This window comes from Lycorma delicatula, chromosome 1 (assembly GCF_047948215.1).
Source record: "Lycorma delicatula isolate Av1 chromosome 1, ASM4794821v1, whole genome shotgun sequence".
NCBI lineage: Eukaryota > Metazoa > Arthropoda > Insecta > Hemiptera > Fulgoridae > Lycorma > Lycorma delicatula.
The window spans coordinates 214,809,306-214,831,916 of NC_134455.1; the positions used below are offsets into that span (position 1 = coordinate 214,809,306).

At 30.3% G+C, this 22,611-nt stretch overlaps 1 protein-coding gene across 10 annotated transcripts in view; it reads right to left on the bottom strand.

The window, feature by feature from the left end:
* LOC142328405 (protein lap4-like) overlaps positions 1-22,611 on the bottom strand; it is a 492,228-nt gene that overhangs the window by 59,805 nt on the left and 409,812 nt on the right. For 9 of the 10 annotated variants that reach the window (XM_075372138.1, XM_075372147.1, XM_075372166.1 and 6 more), the window contains one exon: positions 448-2,637. The exons of the other annotated variant lie outside the window; for it this stretch is intronic. In XM_075372138.1, coding sequence (XP_075228253.1) covers positions 448-2,637 — 2,190 coding nt within the window. The remainder of the gene's footprint in view (positions 1-447; positions 2,638-22,611) is intronic. 10 annotated transcript variants of the gene reach the window in all.

The window sequence follows — 22,611 nt, forward strand, 5'->3', positions numbered from 1 at the left end:
AACAAATTACAAGCTAAACTTATCAATGTGAACTCAGAAGATACATTGGTAATTAAACACATATAATTACATTTTAAAAACAACTCATGTATAAATGTAACCTTTATAATAAGTAGATAAATAATATGGTTGTTAATAGCTCATTAAACAATCATAGAGAGGATATTCCTATAATTTCCGAAAACTTACAAAGTTCCACATGCAGTTAAACACATTACATGTGTATCACCTACGTATGAAGTATACACATTTCATAAGCATGTGCACAGGCAAGAACACTTTCTCTTTCTCATACAAACACAGATTCACAAGTACACACTTCTAATAATGAATCAATTAAAACAGAAAAATTCCCATTATGTAATTTTCCCCCTTTTCTTTAAAATAGTAGTTATAAAGTAATTATACTTTGAGTCTGTTTTAAATATTATCATTAATACCACTTACCATTCTTAATATGTTGTTGATGTCAAGACTTCTTGGGTGATCATTGTCTGAATAGTAGGGACCAGGAAGGGGTGGTGTTTCATTATAGATCTCTTCCCAAGGAGGAGATACGGTAATAGAACCAGGTGATTTAGGATGAGTAGCATAGTTAATCGGTGGTGGTGGTGGAGTTGGTGAAGATGGAGTTTCAGGTGGTAAAGTGCTGAAGTCTACTGGGGGTGGTAGTTGCTGTGAATTATGGGGCTGAACGTAACATGCTGGGGCCACAGTCGGAATAAGCCCGACACCATGAGCTGAAGGAGAGGGGGCGGCGACATATGCGACATGATGGGGTACTGCAAAGTAAGGTGTAAACTGCGGAACATACATTACTTGATGTTCACTTAACATATTACGATTTGGTTGAGGCATAGCAGCAGGGGCATACGAAGTATGAACTGGTACTGGAGTATTTATAAGAGCATATTCAACTTGAGATGGTGATGGAGTTTCAATGACAGATGTTTTTAGAATTGTTGGTTTATATTCGTTATTTGAATCTTGACTAGAAGTCGACTTACATTGAACTGACAGCAAATGCTCAAAATGGACAGGACTTGAATCACTATTACTTTTTAATGATGTGTGAGACTGATACTTTGGACTATTTCGATCAAGTGATGAGGTATCAAATCGTACTGATTTATTCACTCTTGGCAGAGTAGCACTTTCAACATCTTTTGAAGATTTTTTAATTGAAGATGAACTCTGACCAGAATTCAATAAAAGAGAAGAGTTTTGATTATCAGAATGAAATGAAGAGTTTAATTTATTTGGAGAAGACATCTTTGAAGATGTCTGAGATTTAAGAGAAGAAACAGGTGCAGACAGTTTTGCTGTTTTCTCTGGATTTGTTATCTTATCTTCTTCACAAACATTTGTCTTGGTTTCTATTTGAGAAGTTTTCTGATGCCAAAAATCATCAGCTAAACCGGATGTCAAAATTTTTCTAATTTCAGCAATTTCTTTATTAGCGTAACTGGAAAGAGATGTATTCTTATTGGACAAAGACTCAATTTTTTTTGTAGTAAACATTTCTGAGGTTTTGAAATACTCGGAAGAGCCTTGATTTTTTTCATCACTGTCAGATTCTTTGATCATATATTCCTGTTCTAAGGACTTATATGAAAAATCTTTGAATTCATCTTCCTCAACTTTTTTATTCAATTTATTTCTTTTGCTGTAACTGTCAGATAAAATGTAATCAGAATATTTTGAAGACGAGAATAACTTATCTGAAGAGGGTGGTTGTTTACTTTCAGTCTTAAAAGATGAAGTAGATTGTTTGTCAATAGAAGACCTATTAGAAAGATTCTTAAAATCTGGTTTATTACTATCAGAAGATGTGTTTGAAATCTCTTTGTGAGCAGTATGTGATTCTGATAGACATTCACAATGATCTGGATGATTAGATGAAAAATTGTTGTGCGATTCAGGTAATTTCACATGATCTTCAACAGCAGTAGACAAATCAGGTTCATTGTATAATGTTGCAGATGAGAATGAAGAAATGAAATTTTTTTGGGGTGATGATTTAACAGTTTGTTCAGTCATTTTTGATAAAAATGGTTCTGTTTGTACATATGGTGTAGAAGATCCTGAAATTGGTGATTCTGAAGTAGGTTTTAATTTTCTTGGGCCAAATGTTGGACTTTTAATGAATTCATCTTTAAAAAGTGTATAGCTATTCTGAGTTAAATCTGTAGGAGGTAATGTTACACTGGTCGTTTTTGAATTATTACAATTTCTATGTACTCTATTACTATTATTAAGATAAGGGATGTAATTTGTGGACTTGGAAATATTATTTGGTAATGTTTTATGGGAATGTAAAGTGGATGTTCCTGAAGGATTTTCCGTACCAGAAACATTCATATTAAATGGTAAGGATGAAGTATGTTTGTTGCCAGATGTCTGCATTTTATTATCGGATGCAGAATGTGCATAAGAATCAAAATTTATAGATACTGGCCTGTTAGACAATCTTTGCATTTTGGAATCTTTATTTAAGGTAGAAGATGTTGAATGTCTGGATGAAGGTTCAGGAGAGGAAAAGGGCAAAATAATACTGCCATCAATAGGAGTAGCGGACTGAGGTCGCAAGCTGGCAAAGTCATATACACTGTAAGGCCTCACCGATGAACTTTCAATCTGTTGTTGCATGCAAAAAGAAATCATAGGAAATACAGTAATAGGAAGTAAATAGCATAAGAATAACTTGAAAAACTACTAGATATATTCTGATACTAATAATAATAATTTCTACATGCACTACTAAAACCAAAACCAAAAAAATTAACTAGAAGATATTGAATATATTCTTAAGCATTAAAAAAGATACTTGTATTTCAATTAAAATGTAATAGTGTGAGTAAAACTTTTAGAATATATCTTTGTAAAAATGTATTAAAAAAATAAAAATACATCCCGTTGATCGGTGCTTTTAAATAGTATTGAATAATTATGAACAAAAATAAAGATCTAAATGAAAGTGTTCAAACAATAAGTAAATGAAAGGCTCCTTTAAATCATAAATTTCACTTTTTTAAATGTACAGGTAAGCATGGCAAACCTAATTCTATTCTATATCCCATATATCTTATTCAAAGAAAAGCAATTTGTTCAAGTTTTAAACTTCTAAATTTATGTTAAGATTTTTTAAACTACTATTATTAATTAGAAGATAGAATCAAAAACTTTTACTCTCAAAGAGCCAGTTTTGTGTCTCTCATTCCAAAATGTCTTACTTTGACTGTTCTAGCCAAAGCTTTGCCAGATTGTTTCAAATTCTGAATTGTTATTCACCAAAGTGTTTTAACTGACTATCTTTTACAACTATTTTTTTATTACAATTTTTAAAGTTTATCAAGTGAATATTGTAAGACAAAGGGCTGGATTCTTTCTTTTATAAAAAGTAAATAGATTCTACGCAGATCCAAGTGTTAATTAAGTAAAAAAATTGGCACACGTTGAACCATCTTTTACTAGATACTGGAAAAAAATATTTCTGTTCTCCAATCCCATGAACGTTTCATTTTGAATCTAATCTATCCAGATAATTTTCATTCAACATTCTCTGGTAACATCTTTCAAAAACTTTTTAATATACTTTTCCGGTTTTATGTCAAAGCTTCACTAATATAAAACTTAAACTCCACGTAAAATATTTACAAAAAAATTATTTTTAGTTCCTTGATCTATATATGCTTATAAACATCCTTCTTGAATGAAGTATTTGTCTTTAACTGTGATATAAATACATAAAAATCAGTAACGTATCACAAAAACTAAGCTAAAAAGCCTAATACTCAACTTTTATATTTACAAAAGTACAGCTGCAATAATATTATAAAAATTATTCAAAATGTATTTACAAAGTACTGCAGTTTTGTAAATTATAGCATGCCACTTCTCCTTTCAACAGTAAAAACAACATAACTACCAAGTAGATTAAAAGAGAATCCAATTACTAACAGGAAAAAACTTAATAAAATAAAAAAGTGAACAAAAGAGCTTTTATTATTACATTTTTAATACATATCAAAGTATTCAGAGTCAAGCCTTCTGTTCTTTTGGATTTAAGCAGTGTTTAACCAATGAATTATATATTTTTTCCAACAACTTGTTCCAATTAATAAAGCCAATTTTTAATCAGCAACAGTTTGAAGTGGTTCAGGTAATTTTGATTTAAAAAAAAAACTCATGTGGACACCACATGATTTCTGTGTATGCCTATTAAATTATATATACACATTTTTTAAAATGAAAAGTAAATAAAATTTTATTTCATTAATAACTTCAGGTATTATTTATTATTTTTCTTATTGAATTATTATTTATTGTAATTTTTTTTTTTACAATCAGAGGTTAATAATTATGAAGGATATCTCTAAAGTAAAGACCGTTGGGAAATTTCTCTCCTTACCGTTGTTGAACCCGTATCTCGTACTTGATCACGCTTGTAATGTACACTGCATTGTTGTCTGCAAGTTGTCGCGTTGCGGTATCTTTGATTACGAGAGTTATTACGTTATAAATTGAATAGGAAAATCGATGTTGCCGTCAACTGTGAAATACATGGAGTAATAGGTTTTTAAACCATTAAGCCGGCTGAAATTCATAACCAGTTGGTTGCTGTGTACGGCGATAATGTAATGAATGAAAGAAACTTCTGAAAATGGTGTGAAAGGTTTAGAAATAATAAAATTATGTGCATGATGAAGAACGTTCAATAATCACCGAAAACAAGTTGAAACGCGTTGATGATGATGAATCAGTTGAACGTCGATGATGGTCCGACCTGGCCCTTCTTTTCCCTGATGTTTCAAGAGCTGTTATTGGCAACCAACTAGTTATGAATTTCAGCCGGCTTAATGGTTTAAAAACCTATTACTCCATGTATTTCACAGTTGACGGCAACATCGATTTTCCTATTCAATTTATAACGTAATAACTCTCGTAATCGAAGATACTATAACGCGACAACTTACAGACAACAGTGCAGTGTGTACATTACTAACGTGGCCATGAATGACACAAGTTCGCCAATCTTAAGGAGAGAAATAGCTCAGCGGTCTTTACTTTACAGATATCCTTCGTAATATGGGTATTTCATAATTTTGCTAAGACTGTTACACAGAAACTAAATCTTTTATAATTTTAAAACAAACATAAGGTGTTATAATTTTATTTTTTTTACTAAAAATTAATAATTTAAAATCAAATACACAAAAAACTGTTTATATACAGCACATAATAAATTGACTATTCAGTCAGAAAAATGAACCAATGTTACCTAAGATACTTTGTAGCATTTTTCAGTAAAACATAATGAATTATTGCACGGATCATTTCATCATTCGAGGTAATTAATGTTTTTTTTTTTTAATTTTTATTTTTGATTAATAGAAAAATATTTTCGTAAATGAACAAATTCATCGTTAAAATCTTTATTTGTAAATTATTATTTAAATATTCTTTTGCGTATTCAATAAATTCAGTATTATTGAAATGGTAATAATCACCTATTTTAAAGAAACAAATGGATGTGTAACTATAAATTTCAAATTTTTTACTTAAAAATAAATATAATTAATTTATTTACAGAATTATATTTAACAAAAACGTTATTTATGAAAGAAGTACAAGCAAAATAAATTAAAGCAGCCAGCAAGCACCATAGTTAATAAGCGAACGTGAATGTTTAGGTATAAACAATACAACTAAAGAACCTATTTAAGAAAATTCCATTAAAACAGAATAATAAATTGTTTTAAGAATAATTTCTAAATCTCTGAGCTTTTTGTTAAATGACTCTAACAGAAAACTTAATGAAAACACTTAACAAAAGAATTTTTTTGATGTATATTCATTTTTCATACAATATCATTTGACAATAATAAAGATATATATTCCACATCTTATTAAATTATTACTTCAATTTCTAATTACATCACATTAGTTCCTGAACAAATAATCTCTGAATGAGTATAACAAATTTTTAATATTTAATTAAGTCATTTTAATGATTAAATGAACTGATTTTACACACACACACACACACACACACACACACACACACACACACACACACACACACACCTGCCTACCTGTAGATGTAGGGTCTTCATTTATAAAAGGTGTAAGACTTCACTGAACTTTTCATCCTTAATTAAAAGTACTAAATCTCTAAAAGTAAACAGTAACCACACAGTGCAATGCACAGAGAATACGTTTTAACACTGTAGTGCATTTAAGAATCACACATCACACAAAAGTAGTATACAATTATATATTACCATATCGCATAAGATGTGTTGTACACCATTAATTATAATCTACACTTGTAGTAACTTACACAAAAAAAGTTATGCTAACACTGCTTTACTAACACAGAATTATAACTGAAATGCTAAGTACCAAATTCCACAATGAAAACTATAAGGTACATACCACAGAAATTTTATAATACAATTTTATAACTTTTAATGATTTCTCTGAAGAAACATTTTCCTGATAATTATTTCCTAGAACTAATAACAAGATTTCATAGTTATGAAAATAATTTAAGTAATGCAACTACAAAACAAAATTATTTTTACATGAATTTCAAACTTCTATCAGAGCAAAGAAGCCAATATTTTATAGTTTAGTAGCAGAATATGCATTTTTAAAAATTTCTTCCTACTGGCTATTATATAATGAAAAACCATATCGATTTTAGTAGATAATTAATTGATGATGAGGCTATGTACTTGTGGTCACCCAAAACATACTGAAATCGTCCCAAATCCCTATTTCTGGAAGACATCAAAGAATTAAGGCATGTCCTGATATAAAAAAAAAATAGTTATACAATTGTGACCAAATTAATTCTCTTTTTAGCTGTAATGAAGCAAATAAGATATAAAACTATAAAAACTGTTTGAAAAGAGAGAGAGAGCTTAAGGGAAAGCATGCTCTCAAGAAAAAACTAATTGAAGATTTGAGTTTTAGGTAGCAAGTTATTTTTTGATTAATCACTTATTATAATACCATTATTTTAAACAGTTCACTTATTTTTTTAAATTTTTGTGATGGCTATATGTCGTCATGCATTAAGAAACTGGAAGGAAGTAATTACATGGCATATCTCTAAGAATGGCGAGTCAGTTTTTTTAAAAATATTATTTTAGATTCTAATAACTGTGTAACTGCGTATTAAAAATAAAGTTTTAAGAAATATAGATATCTTAAGGAATCTCATGGGGAAAAGCCAAGTTCCCGTTTTTATCCTGCTGCTTACTAGAAAACATGATATACAAAACTCAAAAAGTGATTAAAGAAAAATAAAAAATAATCTATATAAGATTATAATCTTTGCTTCTGTTTTCCTCCATTTCTTAAAAATAATAAGATTTGATATAATGAAAGAAACAAATATGATTTTTATTTTACATTTTTTTTTAAATTTGTTTATATGCTGTCTAGTGTGCTGTAATTAATAATTCTAAAAACTATCTATGAGCACACCAAAACAGCAAGTTTAATACAAAATTACCATTTTATAAAATAAACTTTTCAAATCCATGGTGGATTCATCATTGATATTAAAATATTACATCAAAATGCATTGTCATCATTATAAGTAAAATCTGATAGTTCTCACGACCAACTCAAAATACAAATTACTCATGAGAACTACCAAACTTTTTATGTAATGTCGGTAATGCATTATGAAATAGTATCTTTTAATTCATGATGAATTCAAGAGTTTATTCCAAAAATCTCCCTCTATGAATGTTGAAACCTTGCCATTGGTGAGAGGGCTTGAGGGCTCAGTGATACAGAATAGCTGACCAAAGGTGCAACCATATCGGAGAGGTATCTGTTGAGAGCCAGACTAAGGAATGATTCCTGAAAGAGGGCAGCAGCTCTTTCAGTAGTTTTTAAGGGCGTAGGTCAGGACAACTTAAACGGCCATATCAACATCACTCAATCTTCTGAGTACTGCGCAGCTGAAAGCAATAGAAAACTACAGCTCCTTTTTTTCCAAGAAAATGTAGCTCTCTGCATTTTCATATAAAAATGCGGCCTTCCTTGGTAAAATATTCTGGAGGTAAACTAGTCCCCCGTTCAGATCTCTGGGTGGGGACTACTACGGAAGGGGTCACCAGAAAATTAAAAATACCAGTCGGAGCGTGGAATGATAGAAGTCTAAAAAAGGTTGGTAGGTTTGAAAATTTGAAGAGGGAAATGAATAGGATAAATGTAGATGTAGTAGGAATTAGCGAGGTTCGGTGGGAAGAGGAAAACGATTTTTGGTCAGGTGATTTTAGAATTATTAACTCAGCTTCAAATAATGGGCAGGCAGGAGTAGGTTTCGTAATGAACAAGAAGATTGGGAAGAGAGTAGAGTATTTCAAAATGCATAACGATAGAATGATTGTAAGAAGGATAAAATCAAAACCTAAACCAACAGTGATTGTTAACGTCTATATGCCTACAAGCGCCCATGATGACGAGGTAGAGTGTGTATACAAAGAAATTGACGAAGCAATTGAACACATAAAAGGAGATGAAGATTTAATAATAGTTGGAGATTGGAATACAAGCATTGGAAAAGGCAATGAAGGAAACATAGTGGGTGAATATAGGCTAGGCAAAAGGTATGAAAGAGGGAACCGACTTATAGAGTTTTGCACAAAGTATAATTCAGTAACTGCCAACACCCAGATTAAAAATTATAATAGGAGAACATGCACATGGAAAAAGCCAGGTGATACTACAAGACATTGATAGTGACCATAATTTAGTGTTAATGAAAAGTAGGGGTTTAAAAACCTGAAGAAAAGGTGTCAGATGAATTGGTGGAATTTAGAGAAGCTTGAGGAAGAGGAGGTAAAGAGGATTTTTGAGGAGGACATCGTAAGAGGTCTGAGTAAAAAAGATAAGGTAGAAAATGTATAAGAAGAATGGGAGAATATTAAAAAGGAAATTCTTAAATCAGCAAAAGCGAACTTAGGCAAACAAAGAGAACCGATAGAAAACCTTGGATTCCTGACGATATATTACAGCTGATGGATGAACGTAGAAAACATAAGAATGCTAGTGATGATGAAAGTAAAAGGAACTATAGACAATTAAGAAATATTATAAACAGGATATGCAAACTAGTGAAAGAAGAGTGGATTAAAGAAAAGTGTTCAGAAGTGGAAAGGGAAATGAACATTGGTAAAATAGACTGAGCATACAGGAAAGTTAAGGAAAATTTTGGGGTACATAGGTTAAAATCTAATAATGTGTTAAACAAAGATGGTATACCGATATATAATACGAAAGGCAAAGTCGATAGGTGGGTGGAATATATTGAAGTTATACGGAGGAAATGAATTAGAAAATAGTGTTATAGAGGAAGACGAGGAAGTCGAAGAGGATGGAAGAGGAGAAACAATACTGGGATCTGAATTTAAGGGAGCATTAAAAGATTTGAATGGCAGAAAAGCTCCTGGAATAGACAGAATACCTGTAGAATTACTGCACAGTGCAGGTGAGGAAGTGATTGATAGATTATAAAAACTGGTGTGTAACATTTATGAAAAAGGGCAAGTTCCGTCAGACTTCAAAAAGAGTGTTATAGTCATGATACCAAAGAAAGCAGGAGCAGATAAATGTGAAGAATACAGAACAATTAGCTTAACTAGCCATGGATAAAAAATCTTAACTAGATTTCTGTACAGAAGAATTGAGAGGAGAGTGGAAGAAGTGTTAGGAGAAGGCCAATTTGGTTTCAGAAAAAGTACAGGAAGTAATTTTAGTGCTCAGATTAATAGTAGAAGGAAGATTAAAAAATAACAAACCAACATACTTGGCATTTATAGACCTAAAAAAGGCATTTGATAACATAGACTGGAATAAAATGTTCAGCATTTTAATAAAATTAGGGTTCAAATACAGAGATAGAAGAATGATTGCTAACATTTACAGGAACCAAACAGCAACTGTAATAACTGAAGAACATAAGAAAGAAGCTGTAACAAGAAAGGGAGTCTGACATGGATGTTCCCTATCACTGTTACTTTTATTCTTTACATAGAAATAGCAGTTAATGATGTTAAAGAACAATTTAGATTTGGAGTAACAGTACAAGGTGAAAAGATAAAAATGCTACGATTTGCTGATGATATAGTAATTCTAGCTGAGAGTAAAAAGGATTTAGAAGAAACAATGAACGACATGGATGAAGTCCTACGCAAGAACTATCGCATAAAAATAAACAAGAACAAAACGAAAGTAATGAAATGTAGTAGAAATAATGAAGATGGACCACTGAATGTGAAAATAGGAAGAGAAAAGATTATGGAGGTAGAAATTTTTGTTATTTGGGAAGTAGAATTACTAAAGATGGATAAAGCAGGTGTGATATAAAATGCCAAATAGCACAGATGAAATGAGCTTTCAGTCAGAAATATAATTTGTTTACATCAAAAATTAATTTTAATGTCAGAAAAGATTTTTGAAAGTATATGTTTGGAGTGTCGCTTTATATGGAAGTGAAACTTGGACGATTGGAGTACCTGAGAAGAAAAGATTAGAAACTTTTAAAATGTGGTGGTGCTATAGGAGAATGTTAAAAATCAGATGGTTGGATAAAGTGACACATGAAGAGGTGTTGTGGCAAATCGATGAAGAAAGAAGCACTTGGAAGAATATAGTTAAAAGAAGAGACAGACTTATAGGCCACATATTATGGCATCCTGGAATAGTTGTTTTAATATTAGAGGGTCAGGTGGAAGGAAAAAACTGTGCAGACAGGCAACGTTTGGAATACGTAAAACAAATTGTTAGGGATGTAGGATGTAGGGAGTATACCGAAATGAAATGACTAGCACTAGATAGGGAATCTTGGGGAGCTGCATCAAACCAGTCAAATGACGGAAGAAAAAAAAAGAATTCCAAAAATTCAAAATTTTATATTAAACTTGTTATTTTTATTTTTTCACATGTAGATTTTTAGTAATTATACTTGTATATTTTATAAAATGAATATAATTGTGAGTACTGGGATACTTTAGGATAATGTTGATTGCTATTTGATCCCCGATAAATGAAATATTAGAAATTCATAATGCTTTAATTTCAATTTGGATATTACACAAGGACTTTTAAAGTAGTAATTTTCAGGCATTACTAAAGTGATCAATATAAAAAAATAAGAGTTATTAATTTATTTAAATTAAATTTTTTTGTAGTCCATATTCTCTCTGTACGTAAATACGAGCTAATTACAAAATATAAACTTATTCAGCCCCTCTACAAGTACAGAAACAAAGAACACTCTTACCTTACTTTTTCTTTCCATCAAAGCACATTTAGGCCCAAACCCATCTTAAGGAATGTTTTTAAAATATTTTTTTTTCTACATTTATATTTTTGATAAGTTAAAATTTTTAGAACTAATATTTGTTCAGTCAATAAAAAGTTTTTTAAAAAAATTTTAAAACGTTAATACATAAAATTTCCTTAACATTTTATCTAGTGTTAATGCAGTACTGTACTGATTACCTGATTTATTTATTTAAAATTTCAATGTATTATCAACTTAAATAATATTTATAAGAATGTCCCCATCAAATTCTGTCTGCAGATTCATTAGGCTGAATTTAAGTTGATATTTGTTGTTTTGTCTTCAGTCATTTGACTGGTTTGATGCAGCTCTCCAATATTCCCTATTTAGTGCTAGTCGTTTCATTTCAGTATACCCTCTACATCCTACATCCCTAACAATTTGTTTTACATATTCCAAACGTGGCCTGCCTACACAATTTTTCCCTTCTACCTGTCCTTCCAAAATTAAAGCGACTATTCCAGGGTGCCTTAGTATGTGGCCTATAAGTCTGTCTCTTCTTTTAACTATATTTTTCCAAATGCTTCTTTCTTCATCTATTTGCCGCAATACCTCCTCATTTGTCACTTTATCCACCCATCTGATTTTTAACATTCTCCTATAGCACCACATTTCAAAAGCTTCTAACCTTTTCTTCTCAGATACTCCGACTGTCCAAGTTTCACTTCCATATAAAGCGACACTCCAAACATACACTTTCAAAAATCTTTTCCTGACATTTAAATTAATTTTTGATGTAAACAACTTATATTTCTTACTGAAGGCTCGTTTAGCTTGTGCTATTCGGCATTTTATATCGCTCGTGCTTCGTCCATCTTTAGTAATTCTACTTCCCAAATAACAAAATTCTTCTACCTCCATAATCTTTTCTCCTCCTATTTTCACATTCAGTGGTCCATCTTTGTTATTTCTACTACATTTCATTACTTTTGTTTTGTTCTTGTTTATTTTCATGCGATAGTTGTTGCGTAGGACTTCATCTATGCCGTTCATTGTTTCTTCTAAATCCTTTTTACTCTCAGCTAGAATTACTATATCATCAGCAAATCGTAGCATTTTTATCTTTTCACCTTGTACTGTTACTCCAAATCTAAATTGTTCTTTAACATCATTAACTGCTAGTTCCATGTAAAGATTAAAAAGTAACGGAGATAGAGAACATCCTTGTCGGACTCCCTTTCTTATTATGGCTTCTTTCTTATGTTCTTCAATTGCTACTGTTGCTGTTTGGTACCTGTACATGTTAGCAATTGTTCTTCTATCTCTGTATTTGAACCCTAATTTTTTTAAAATGCTGAACATTTTATTCCAGTCTACGTTATCGAATGCCTTTTCTAGGTCTATAAACGCCAAGTATGTTGGTTTGTTTTTCTTTAATCTTCCTTCTACTATTAATCTGAGGCCTAAAATTGCTTCCCTTGTCCCTATACTTTTCCTGAAACCAAATTGGTCTTCTCCTAACACTTCCTCCACTCTCCTCTCAATTCTTCTGTATAGAATTCTAGTTAAGATTTTTGATGCATGACTAGTTAAACTAATTGTTCTGTATTCTTCACATTTATCTGCCCCTGATTTCTTTGGTATCATTACTATAACACTTTTTTTGAAGTCTGACGGAAATTCCCCTTTTTCATAAATATTACACACCAGTTTGTATAATCTATCAATCGCCTCCTCCCCTGCACTGTGCAGTAATTCTACAGGTATTCTGTCTATTCCAGGAGCCTTTCTGCCATTTAAATCTTTTAATGCTCTCTTAAATTCAGATCTCAGTATTGTTTCTCCCATTTCATCCTCCTCAACTTCCTCTTCTTCCTCTATAAAACCATTTTCTAATTCATTTCCTCCGTATAACTCTTCAATATATTCCACCCATCTATCGACTTTACCTTTCGTATTATATATAGGTGTACCATCTTTGTTTAACACATTATTAGATTTTAATTTATGTACCCCAAAATTTTCCTTAACTTTCCTGTATGCTCCGTCTATTTTACCAATGTTCATTTCTCTTTCCACTTCTGAACACTTTTCTTTAATCCACTCTTCTTTCGCCAGTTTGCACTTCCTGTTTATAGCATTTCTTAATTGCCGATAGTTCCTTTTACTTTCTTCATCACTAGCATTCTTATATTTTCTACGTTCATCCATCAGCTGCAATATATCGTCTGAAACCCAAGGTTTTCTACCAGTTCTCTTTATTCCGCCTAAGTTTGCTTCTGCTGATTTAAGAATTTCCTTTTTAACATTCTCCCATTCTTCTTCTACATTTTCTATCTTATCTTTTTTACTCAGACCTCTTGCGATGTCCTCCTCAAAAATCTTCTTTACCTCCTCTTCCTCAAGCTTCTCTAAATTCCACCGATTCATCTGACACCTTTTCTTCAGGTTTTTAAACCCCAATCTACATTTCATTATCACCAAATTATGGTCGCTATCAATGTCTGCTCCAGGGTAAGTTTTGCAGTCAATGAGTTGATTTCTAAATCTTTGCTTAACCATGATATAATCTATCTGATACCTTGCAGTATCGCCTGGCTTTTTCCAAGTGTATATTCTTCTATTATGGTTTTTAAATTGGGTGTTGGCAATTACTAAATTATACTTCGTGCAAAACTCTATAAGTCGGTCCCCTCTTTCATTCCTTTTGCCCAGCCCGTATTCACCCACTATATTTCCTTCCTTGCCTTTTCCAATGCTTGCATTCCAATCTCCAACTATTATTAAATTTTCATCTCCTTTTACGTGTTTAATTGCTTCATCAATCTCTTCGTATACACATTCTACCTCATAATCATCATGGGCGCTTGTAGGCATATAGACGTTAACAATCGTTGTCGGTTTAGGTTTTGAATTTATCCTTATTACAATGACTCTATCGCTATGCGGCTTGAAATACTCCACTCTCCTCCCTATTTTCTTGTTCATCACGAAACCTACTCCTGCCTGCCCATTATTTGACGCTGAGTTAATTACTCTAAAGTCACCTGACCAAAAGTCGCCTTCCTCTTCCCACCGAACCTCACTAATTCCTACTATATCCACGTTTACCCTATCCATTTCCCTTTTTAAATTCTCTAGCCTACCAACCTTTTTTAAGCTTCTAACATTCCACGCTCCGACTCGTAGAATGTTATTTTTTACTTTTCTGGTGACCCCTTCCTTAGTAGTCCCCACCCGGAGATCCGAACGGGGGACTATTTTACCTCCGGAATATTTTACCAAGGAAGGCGCCTCCATTATTGCTTTTGAAAATGCAGAGCCACATTTTCTTGGAAAAAAAAAAACAGCTGTAGTTTTCCATTGCTTTCAGCTGCGCAGTACTCAGAGGACTGAGTGATGTTGATATGGCCGTTTAAGTCATTGTGACTTACGCCCCTAACAACTACTGAAAGAGCTGCTGCCCTCTTTCAGGAATCATTCCTTAGTCTGGCTCTCAACAGATACCTCTCCGATATGGTTGCACCTTCGGTCCAGCTACTCTGTATCCCTGAGCACTCAAGCCCCCTCACCAACGGCAAGGTCTCATGATTCATAGAGGAGGAGTTGATATTTATATATGTAAAATCTTTCTAAAATTTTTACTTTTTTATTATTACTTTCGTGTTCAATGTTTACTTTTTCAATTATTTTTAAATTATTTTCCAAACTAGTTATATTATGTTTGTTAATTATTAAATGGTCTGTATCATTTGAGAACCTTTTTTTATTTTTAAATGACCTGAAATGTTCATTAAATCTATCTTTAAATAATAATCTGTTTTTCCAATATATATTTTTTCATAATTATTCATTTTATTTTATAAATACCAGAAAAATCATATTTATTTTTTACTATTTTATTATTAAAAAATAGGTTTCTCAAATGTTAAGTAATAATAAAAAATTAGACATTTTAGCAAGATTTTACATATATAAACGTAAATTCACTCTAATGAATCTGCACACAGAATTTGGGAACATTCTTGTTCAGAAATGGGATTCTTATAAATATTATTTAATATTATTAAATGTTTAATAATATTATTATTATCTTATTTATTATTATTTAATTGTAATACATTGAAATTTTAAATAAATAAATCAGATAACAAGTACAGTACTGTATTAACATTTTTTGCAATGGTTGTGCAAACCATTGCACAATATGTCGATACATATTGTGCAATGGTTTATTTTTTCATTAAAAAATTATGAATTTTTTTCACTGATACTGAATACAAAACAAATAGAAAAGATGCAGAAGTTGATAAGAATGAGTAATGCAAGAATGAGATACACCGGGTGGACAGTTTACGTTTAGAAGTAACAGAGAGTTTTGAGATTTAGATTAGAGTATGGCTGTTTTACATCTTTGCATTTCTACTGAGCAGGAAATTAATCTAGATAAGAGTGGATTACAAATTACACCCAAATGAATATCATTTTAGTAAAGAATTTAGCAAAGAATTAAATGGGAAAATTAATCAATCCTAAGAGAAATGTAAAATATTGTTATCAGAAACTACAAAAAAGAGATTTTTACCAGAAAAGGTCAGATCAACATGAAAAAACAAGCTGAATGGAGATGTTAATAAAGATAGGATTATTAATCAAAGAATAGTAGTTATTTAGGCACTACAATAGAGAAAAATTAAACGAGTAGAGAAATTAAGAATCAGAATATAAAGAGAGAGTTGTGGTCTCAAGTGAAACAAAAAGTCTAAACATAAGATATGCAAAAACATTATATTACCAGTGATAAACTAAGGGAATGAGTGAGTTTAACAAAAGAGACAAGAAAAAATTAATGACCTGAAAATAGTCCTATATAATACAAAATATATACAAGGTTTGTAAATAAAGTAATGGGACTACTTCTTTTATTTTTTGACAGCCAAAGTAGCAACACTGTAAAGTCACTAGTAAAAATATGGTTATATGAACAGCTGATTTATAGTAGGTATTAATATTTTTAGTTTATTGTTGCCACGTGAGACGTAAACAAACTTTTCCTGAAATGAGTTTTGGTTGTGCGTTACAAAAATGAGTGACACTAATTATGAGTAACGTTGTGCAATCAAGTTTTGTGTTAAACTCTGTGAGAATGCTACTGAAACTTTTTCAAAATTGAAAAATGCATATGGAGATGATGCTCTGTCATGAGCCCAAGTTTTTAGGTGGTTTAAAGCATTTTCAGATTGCCAGGAATCAGTTGTGGATGATCCACGCTCTGGAAGACTGTTAACATCAAAAAGTGATGACAATGTTGAGGGAATCAGAGACTTGATATGGTACAACTGATGATTAAATGTCAGAATTATTGCAGAACAATTGAATTTGAACCATACCACGGTCCATCAAATTTTGATAAACCAATGGAAATAAAAAAAGTTTGTGCAAAATTAGTCTCAAAAACCCTACCTCACTGTTGAACAAAAAAACAACAGGGTGGAAGTTGCCGCAACCTTGTAGGGTAAATTGAAACTTCCCTGATTTTCTAAAAATCTCTATTACTAGAGATGAATTTGAGTATGACCCAGAAACAAAACACCAGAACAAAGCGTGGGACACTTCAAACTCACCACGTCCCAAAAAAGCAACAATGAGCAAATCAAAACCATGCTAATCTGTTTCTTCGATAGTAATGGTATTGTCCATAAGATGTTTTTCCCTACATAACAGACTGTAAATCAATATGTTTACTGAGAAATTCTTGAAAGACTGTGGAAAAGAGTTGCCCACGTGAGACCAGCCATTAAAGACAACTGGATGCTGCACCATGACAATGCATCTAGTCACACTACATTCTCAATTAATTAGTTTTTGACAAAGAAAAACATACCTGTAGTTCCTCAACCACCTTATTATTCACCTACTTGAGTCCCTGTGACTTTTTACTGTTCCTGACTTTAAAAAAACACCTCAAAGGAAACCATTTTGAAACAGTAGAAAACACAAAAAAATGTAACCAACCATCTGAAAGATACTATGGTTTCTTAGTTCCAACACTGCTATTAAGAATGGGGAAACCGTTTGAAGCATTGCGTTGCTTCCCAAAGGAACTATTTTGAAGGTATAATTGAATTGTAAATTAAAAGTTTTTCTGAACCGGTCTCATTACTTTATTTACAGACCTTGTATATATACATACATATGTATATATATATATATATAAAGTATTTATTATGTAATCAACCTGTAAAGTACAAGAACAGGGAATTAAAAGAGTTATACATGTATCCTAGAAAAACATCATAACAGGGAAAAGAAGATTAATGCAAGAAGAGAATTTGTTGAGTAGGAAGGAAGGGGATATCAGAAAAGCAATGAAAATATGAGGAAAAGAAGAGCAAGACTTAGACACCTGTGAGTTGCTGAGACTTAACTGATGATAGTGATGGCCAAAATTAGTTGCACTAGAGAAGATTCACTGATATTCCTAACCTTTGAGTTCCAGTTTGGTCAAATTAACTATCTACAAGAAAAATCAGTTGAGTGAGGTTAAAAGATTATCACAGAAAAGAAAAGGAATGGTGAATACTTGTGAACTGACTGATAACTCCCATGAAAGAAAAAATTAACTACACAATATATTTTTACTGATATTAAATTATTTGGTATTGCTTTTCCAGAGAAGAAAAATTACATATTCACATTTTTTTAAAATGAAAAATACATAAAATTTTATTTCATTAATAACTTCTGATATTTTTTACAATTTTTTTAATATTATTATTTATTATAAATTTTTTTTTACAATCAGAGGTTAATAATTATTAATAAATCAGTATGTTTAAATTAAAAAAAGAGTTAACAAAAAAAGGAGATGAAGTCTGATTCGAACTGATGTGCCTTCCCCTTCTAAGATCCAAATATTTCATTAATTAAAATTTCATTAGACTATAATTCTGGAACTAATGAAAATAAGTACCACTTACGATATATTGTTGAAAAGCTCTCAATGATGGCTTATTACTGCACGTAAGAAGTCCAAAATCCTAATATTTTTGGATTTTGGAATTTTTTGGACACTTTGGTTCAGTCGATTGCAAACAAAGGGAAGTGCACAACTAGATGTTACAACAGTCCTAAATCAAAAATTTCAACATCCTACGGCTAATCATTTTCGAGTTAAGCAAGATGCATATGTACAGACGTCACGCTGAAACTAGTCAAAATGGGTTCAGAGATGGTCAAAATGCATATTTCCATTGAAATCTGAAAAACTGAAATTTTTCGCTATCTCAATACTTCCTTTACTTCGTACAAGGAAGTAAAAGTAGTAGGTCATGAATTGTAAATGATTTTTTATGCTTAACTAGTTATAACTTGAAAACCAATCAACTGAAAATCATAAAACTGTCTTTCAGGATGTATTTTTTCTAAATTGTGTTAATTCCCAAAGATAGTTTTAGAGGGAATTATCTGAATAAATTTTATTATAATAGAAAGTTAGCCATTTATAATTTTTTTTTTAAATAAATTATTTATACAATTATAATTACTGGCATTTTAAATCTAAAACAACAAAAAATAAGGTGAAAGTAACACTTTCATACAAGTAACATTTTCATGACTGTTTCACTAACGTAAAAAAAATAATTATTAGAAAAAATACTGCTGACAGCAAACAGTCAATTATAATGTAAAAATAATAAAACTGAACAGAAAAAACCTGCTCTAAAATTCTTTAATAAATTTCAATTTTTTGAGTTCATTACCAAATTAAAAATAACTAACTCCTTATGACCCTTAATTTGGCGGTGAATTCAAAATATTGAACTGTAAAAAAGTGAAAGCATATTAATTTTATTTTGTTTTATATTAATACATGGATGAGCCTTTAAACATTTTTTATCATATGAAAAGATGTCATCTGCTAGAAATTTAAAGACAAGAAACCTACATTTTCACAAAAATAAGGAATTGAATGCATGCAGTATTATCACATAATTGAATTTAAAAAGACAGAAGTGTGAGTTACTAAGTGTGATTTAACCACACAAGTGTGTAGTTAAATTATTTAACCACAAGTGCGAGTTACTATCTGTAAAATATCCTAATTAAGCTGTTGTCTTTGTACATACAGTTTCTGGTTTCTAATAAAACAAAATAACAATTAGAATCTTATAACAATTAGAAGAATTTTATTTCAGGCAAATTTAAGCATGTATGTTAAGTAAAAACACAGCCAAAATAATGAAAGTAACACAAAATGTAGTACTTATTAATTAAATTTCAATGTAAAATCCAGACCACAGTTAGTTCAACAAATGAAAGAAAAACTTTTAATATAATATGAAGTCAAAATCATATTAAATTTATTGGTTAAGTTAGATTTGAAAGTATATTAATATTATAATCTAGCCAGATTCTGATTTACAGAAGTAATTTAAAAACAACTTGTTTTTCATATACATTCCTTATACCTTCATAAACGTTTCATAATACAAACCGATCAGACTTTGTTTTCTAATGAATCACAAAATGTTGCTGAAAATCATGATTTCTATGTTTACTGAAATGATGGCACTTAAAATATCTGCGTAAAAAATAACATAATTTTTCTACAAAAAGGGTAACTACTTTTAATTTTTTTAACTTCAACATCACAATATTTCATGGAAATATATGAATTATATGGAAATATATATTTCATGAATATGGCTTATTGAAATTTGGTTGTGTTCAATCTGTAGGCTGATCGCTATCAACACTATCATTAACTGAATTGTAATGACTACATGTACTCACTGGTTACACAATTGTTTAAATCTGGTCAAAAGTATCTATACCTTTTACTGATTTTAAATCTGAGTTCTATCCATGTAAAAATCATTTAACTACATTATGAATATGTCTAAAGACATATTTTACAACGTAGACAATACTTTTTCAAAGCCTTTTTAAAACACATGTCTGTCATTATAAAATGAAATAATTACAGTTCACCGACTGTATATTTGGTCTCTGCAGATAAAACCATCTATTCCTGTTTAATAATATGTGGTGTACAATTTCTCATCACACGGTAAGTAAGATTAGAATCTACCTATGTGTCTAAGTAGGACATTGTTTCTACATGAGATGATGTCTTTCAACAGTGTTACACAGAAACTGCAACAAAAGAAATCATGTGTGAAACCTGTAAGGGAACCAGATTTTGGTCTTAGGAATGCTCTTAAAATAAAACAAATTTTTTCAAATATTACTTTATCCATCTCATCTTTCAATATGAGTTTAGTAAGTACAAAATAATAATAAATAAATATTACTCCTTAAGTAATTACAATTTGACAAGTACGATTCCTGATACCAAGAAAACTACAAAGATCTAAGATGAGCTTTAGAAAAATTCTTTCTATTTACATTAGCTTTAGAAAATGATTTCTAACTTGATACGTCATTTTTTTAAATTTTATGTAATAAATTCATAAAAGCCTTGTATTAGAATATTGATAACGTTTTTAAGCATTTACTGAACTACATCTGATTTTCAAATGGGATTTACTAAAATGACAATACATTTTTAGGGATTTTTATCACTGTTTATAAAGGTATATAGAAAATTTTAAAAAATCAGCCTTTTACAAATTACTTCCTGAAATTTCATATAACTGTCCAGACAATAAAAGAAAAAATAACATCACGTCACACCAGTCAGAAATTATTTTCTGAGAACTAAATGGCCAACACCCTCCTGAAAAACCATACTCTACACTTCCACAACATATACACAAAACAATGAGAACACAACTACCAAATACTGATAAACATTTTATTTCAGAATTCAGACTTGAAATATAGCACAGCAGTAATAACCATAACATGTTATTTATACAACACAGTTATTTATCATTTATTTTATAATCGGATACAACAATTTACATTTATAATAAAGATCATTAATAAAACAACTGTTAGACCTATAATCATTCTCTGTTGCAATGGCGATATCAACAGCCATCGGTAAATTTCATTGCTATATTAAGAAAAAAAAAATTAATTATAATATACATATTATGACATATATATGAGGACAGTCATAAAAACTTCAACACAACTTTCTGTTGCAAAATCTTATATTAAACCCTGTAAAAGACACTTTTATTTCTGAATAGTTACCACAACAGAAACAATGTTCGGCCAGTATAATACTGGAATCTGTTTACTTAAGTAGATGTATAAAATGTTACGTAAACTATAAACAAAATTAATAAATTTTAATTTTTAGGCAAATATAACAATTATTAATTTTAATCTGTGCAATAATGAACATTAAAATTCTTGTACCTTCCTAAAATACATTGGTCAGATAAATTTTAAATACACTAAAGAATAAATAAGTACATTAAATATTTTTATTATTATATCTATCGGTATACCAAAAAAACAACTATATTATTTCCAGTAAAATAATAATTATTGGTAAACAAAATAATTTAATTAGTATAATAAATCTACTATATTATATATTATAAAACATAGAAGTACAAAAGAAATCTGATAATTACAACAGAATTACTTGACATAAAACAATCTCTAGTACACACAACACAGCCTCACCCACTATGTATACAAGTCACCAAAAAATGTTCAAAATAATAGGACAGATAAAATTTGGCTTTTGAATTAAGTATGTGTTTATAGATTATGACAAAGAAATTTTAATAATAGAATAATTATAAAGCACAGATGAAAATATTTTTCCTATGTTTAACTTTTTTAACCTTTATCTAATTCAAAAAGCTTACAACAAAACTTACTTCAAATAATTTGCAGCATCATCTTTTTATTTAAAAGTGATGTTCTTTTGACACATTTGAATATGTGAGATAAATATATTTACAGGAAGAAATTTTTTCACTTCATTATGACATAAAATATCAAGTTGCAAGACAGATTTAAAATTGAGATATTAATAAATCATTTTCACTTCTGTTTAAATAAAGGAGATTTTTAAATATAGAAAATAAGCATTTACTAAAATTAAGTTAAAAATCTAAAATTATTCAGAAACTAAGAATAGCAAAATTCATTAAAAAAACAATTTAGGAGACTGAGTTTTAAAAATTGAGTTATTGTACATTTTTTATAAGGAATTAAATTTAGTACACATATCAACTGGCAATTAAATGAAAAAAAAAAGACATTTAGTTAAAGTGGTACCAAAGTGTCAGCTTCACTTGAAATATATACACCAGAAGAGCAACATTCAGTGACATGATTTTTTTCTATCAGAAGGTGTGAAACTAGTG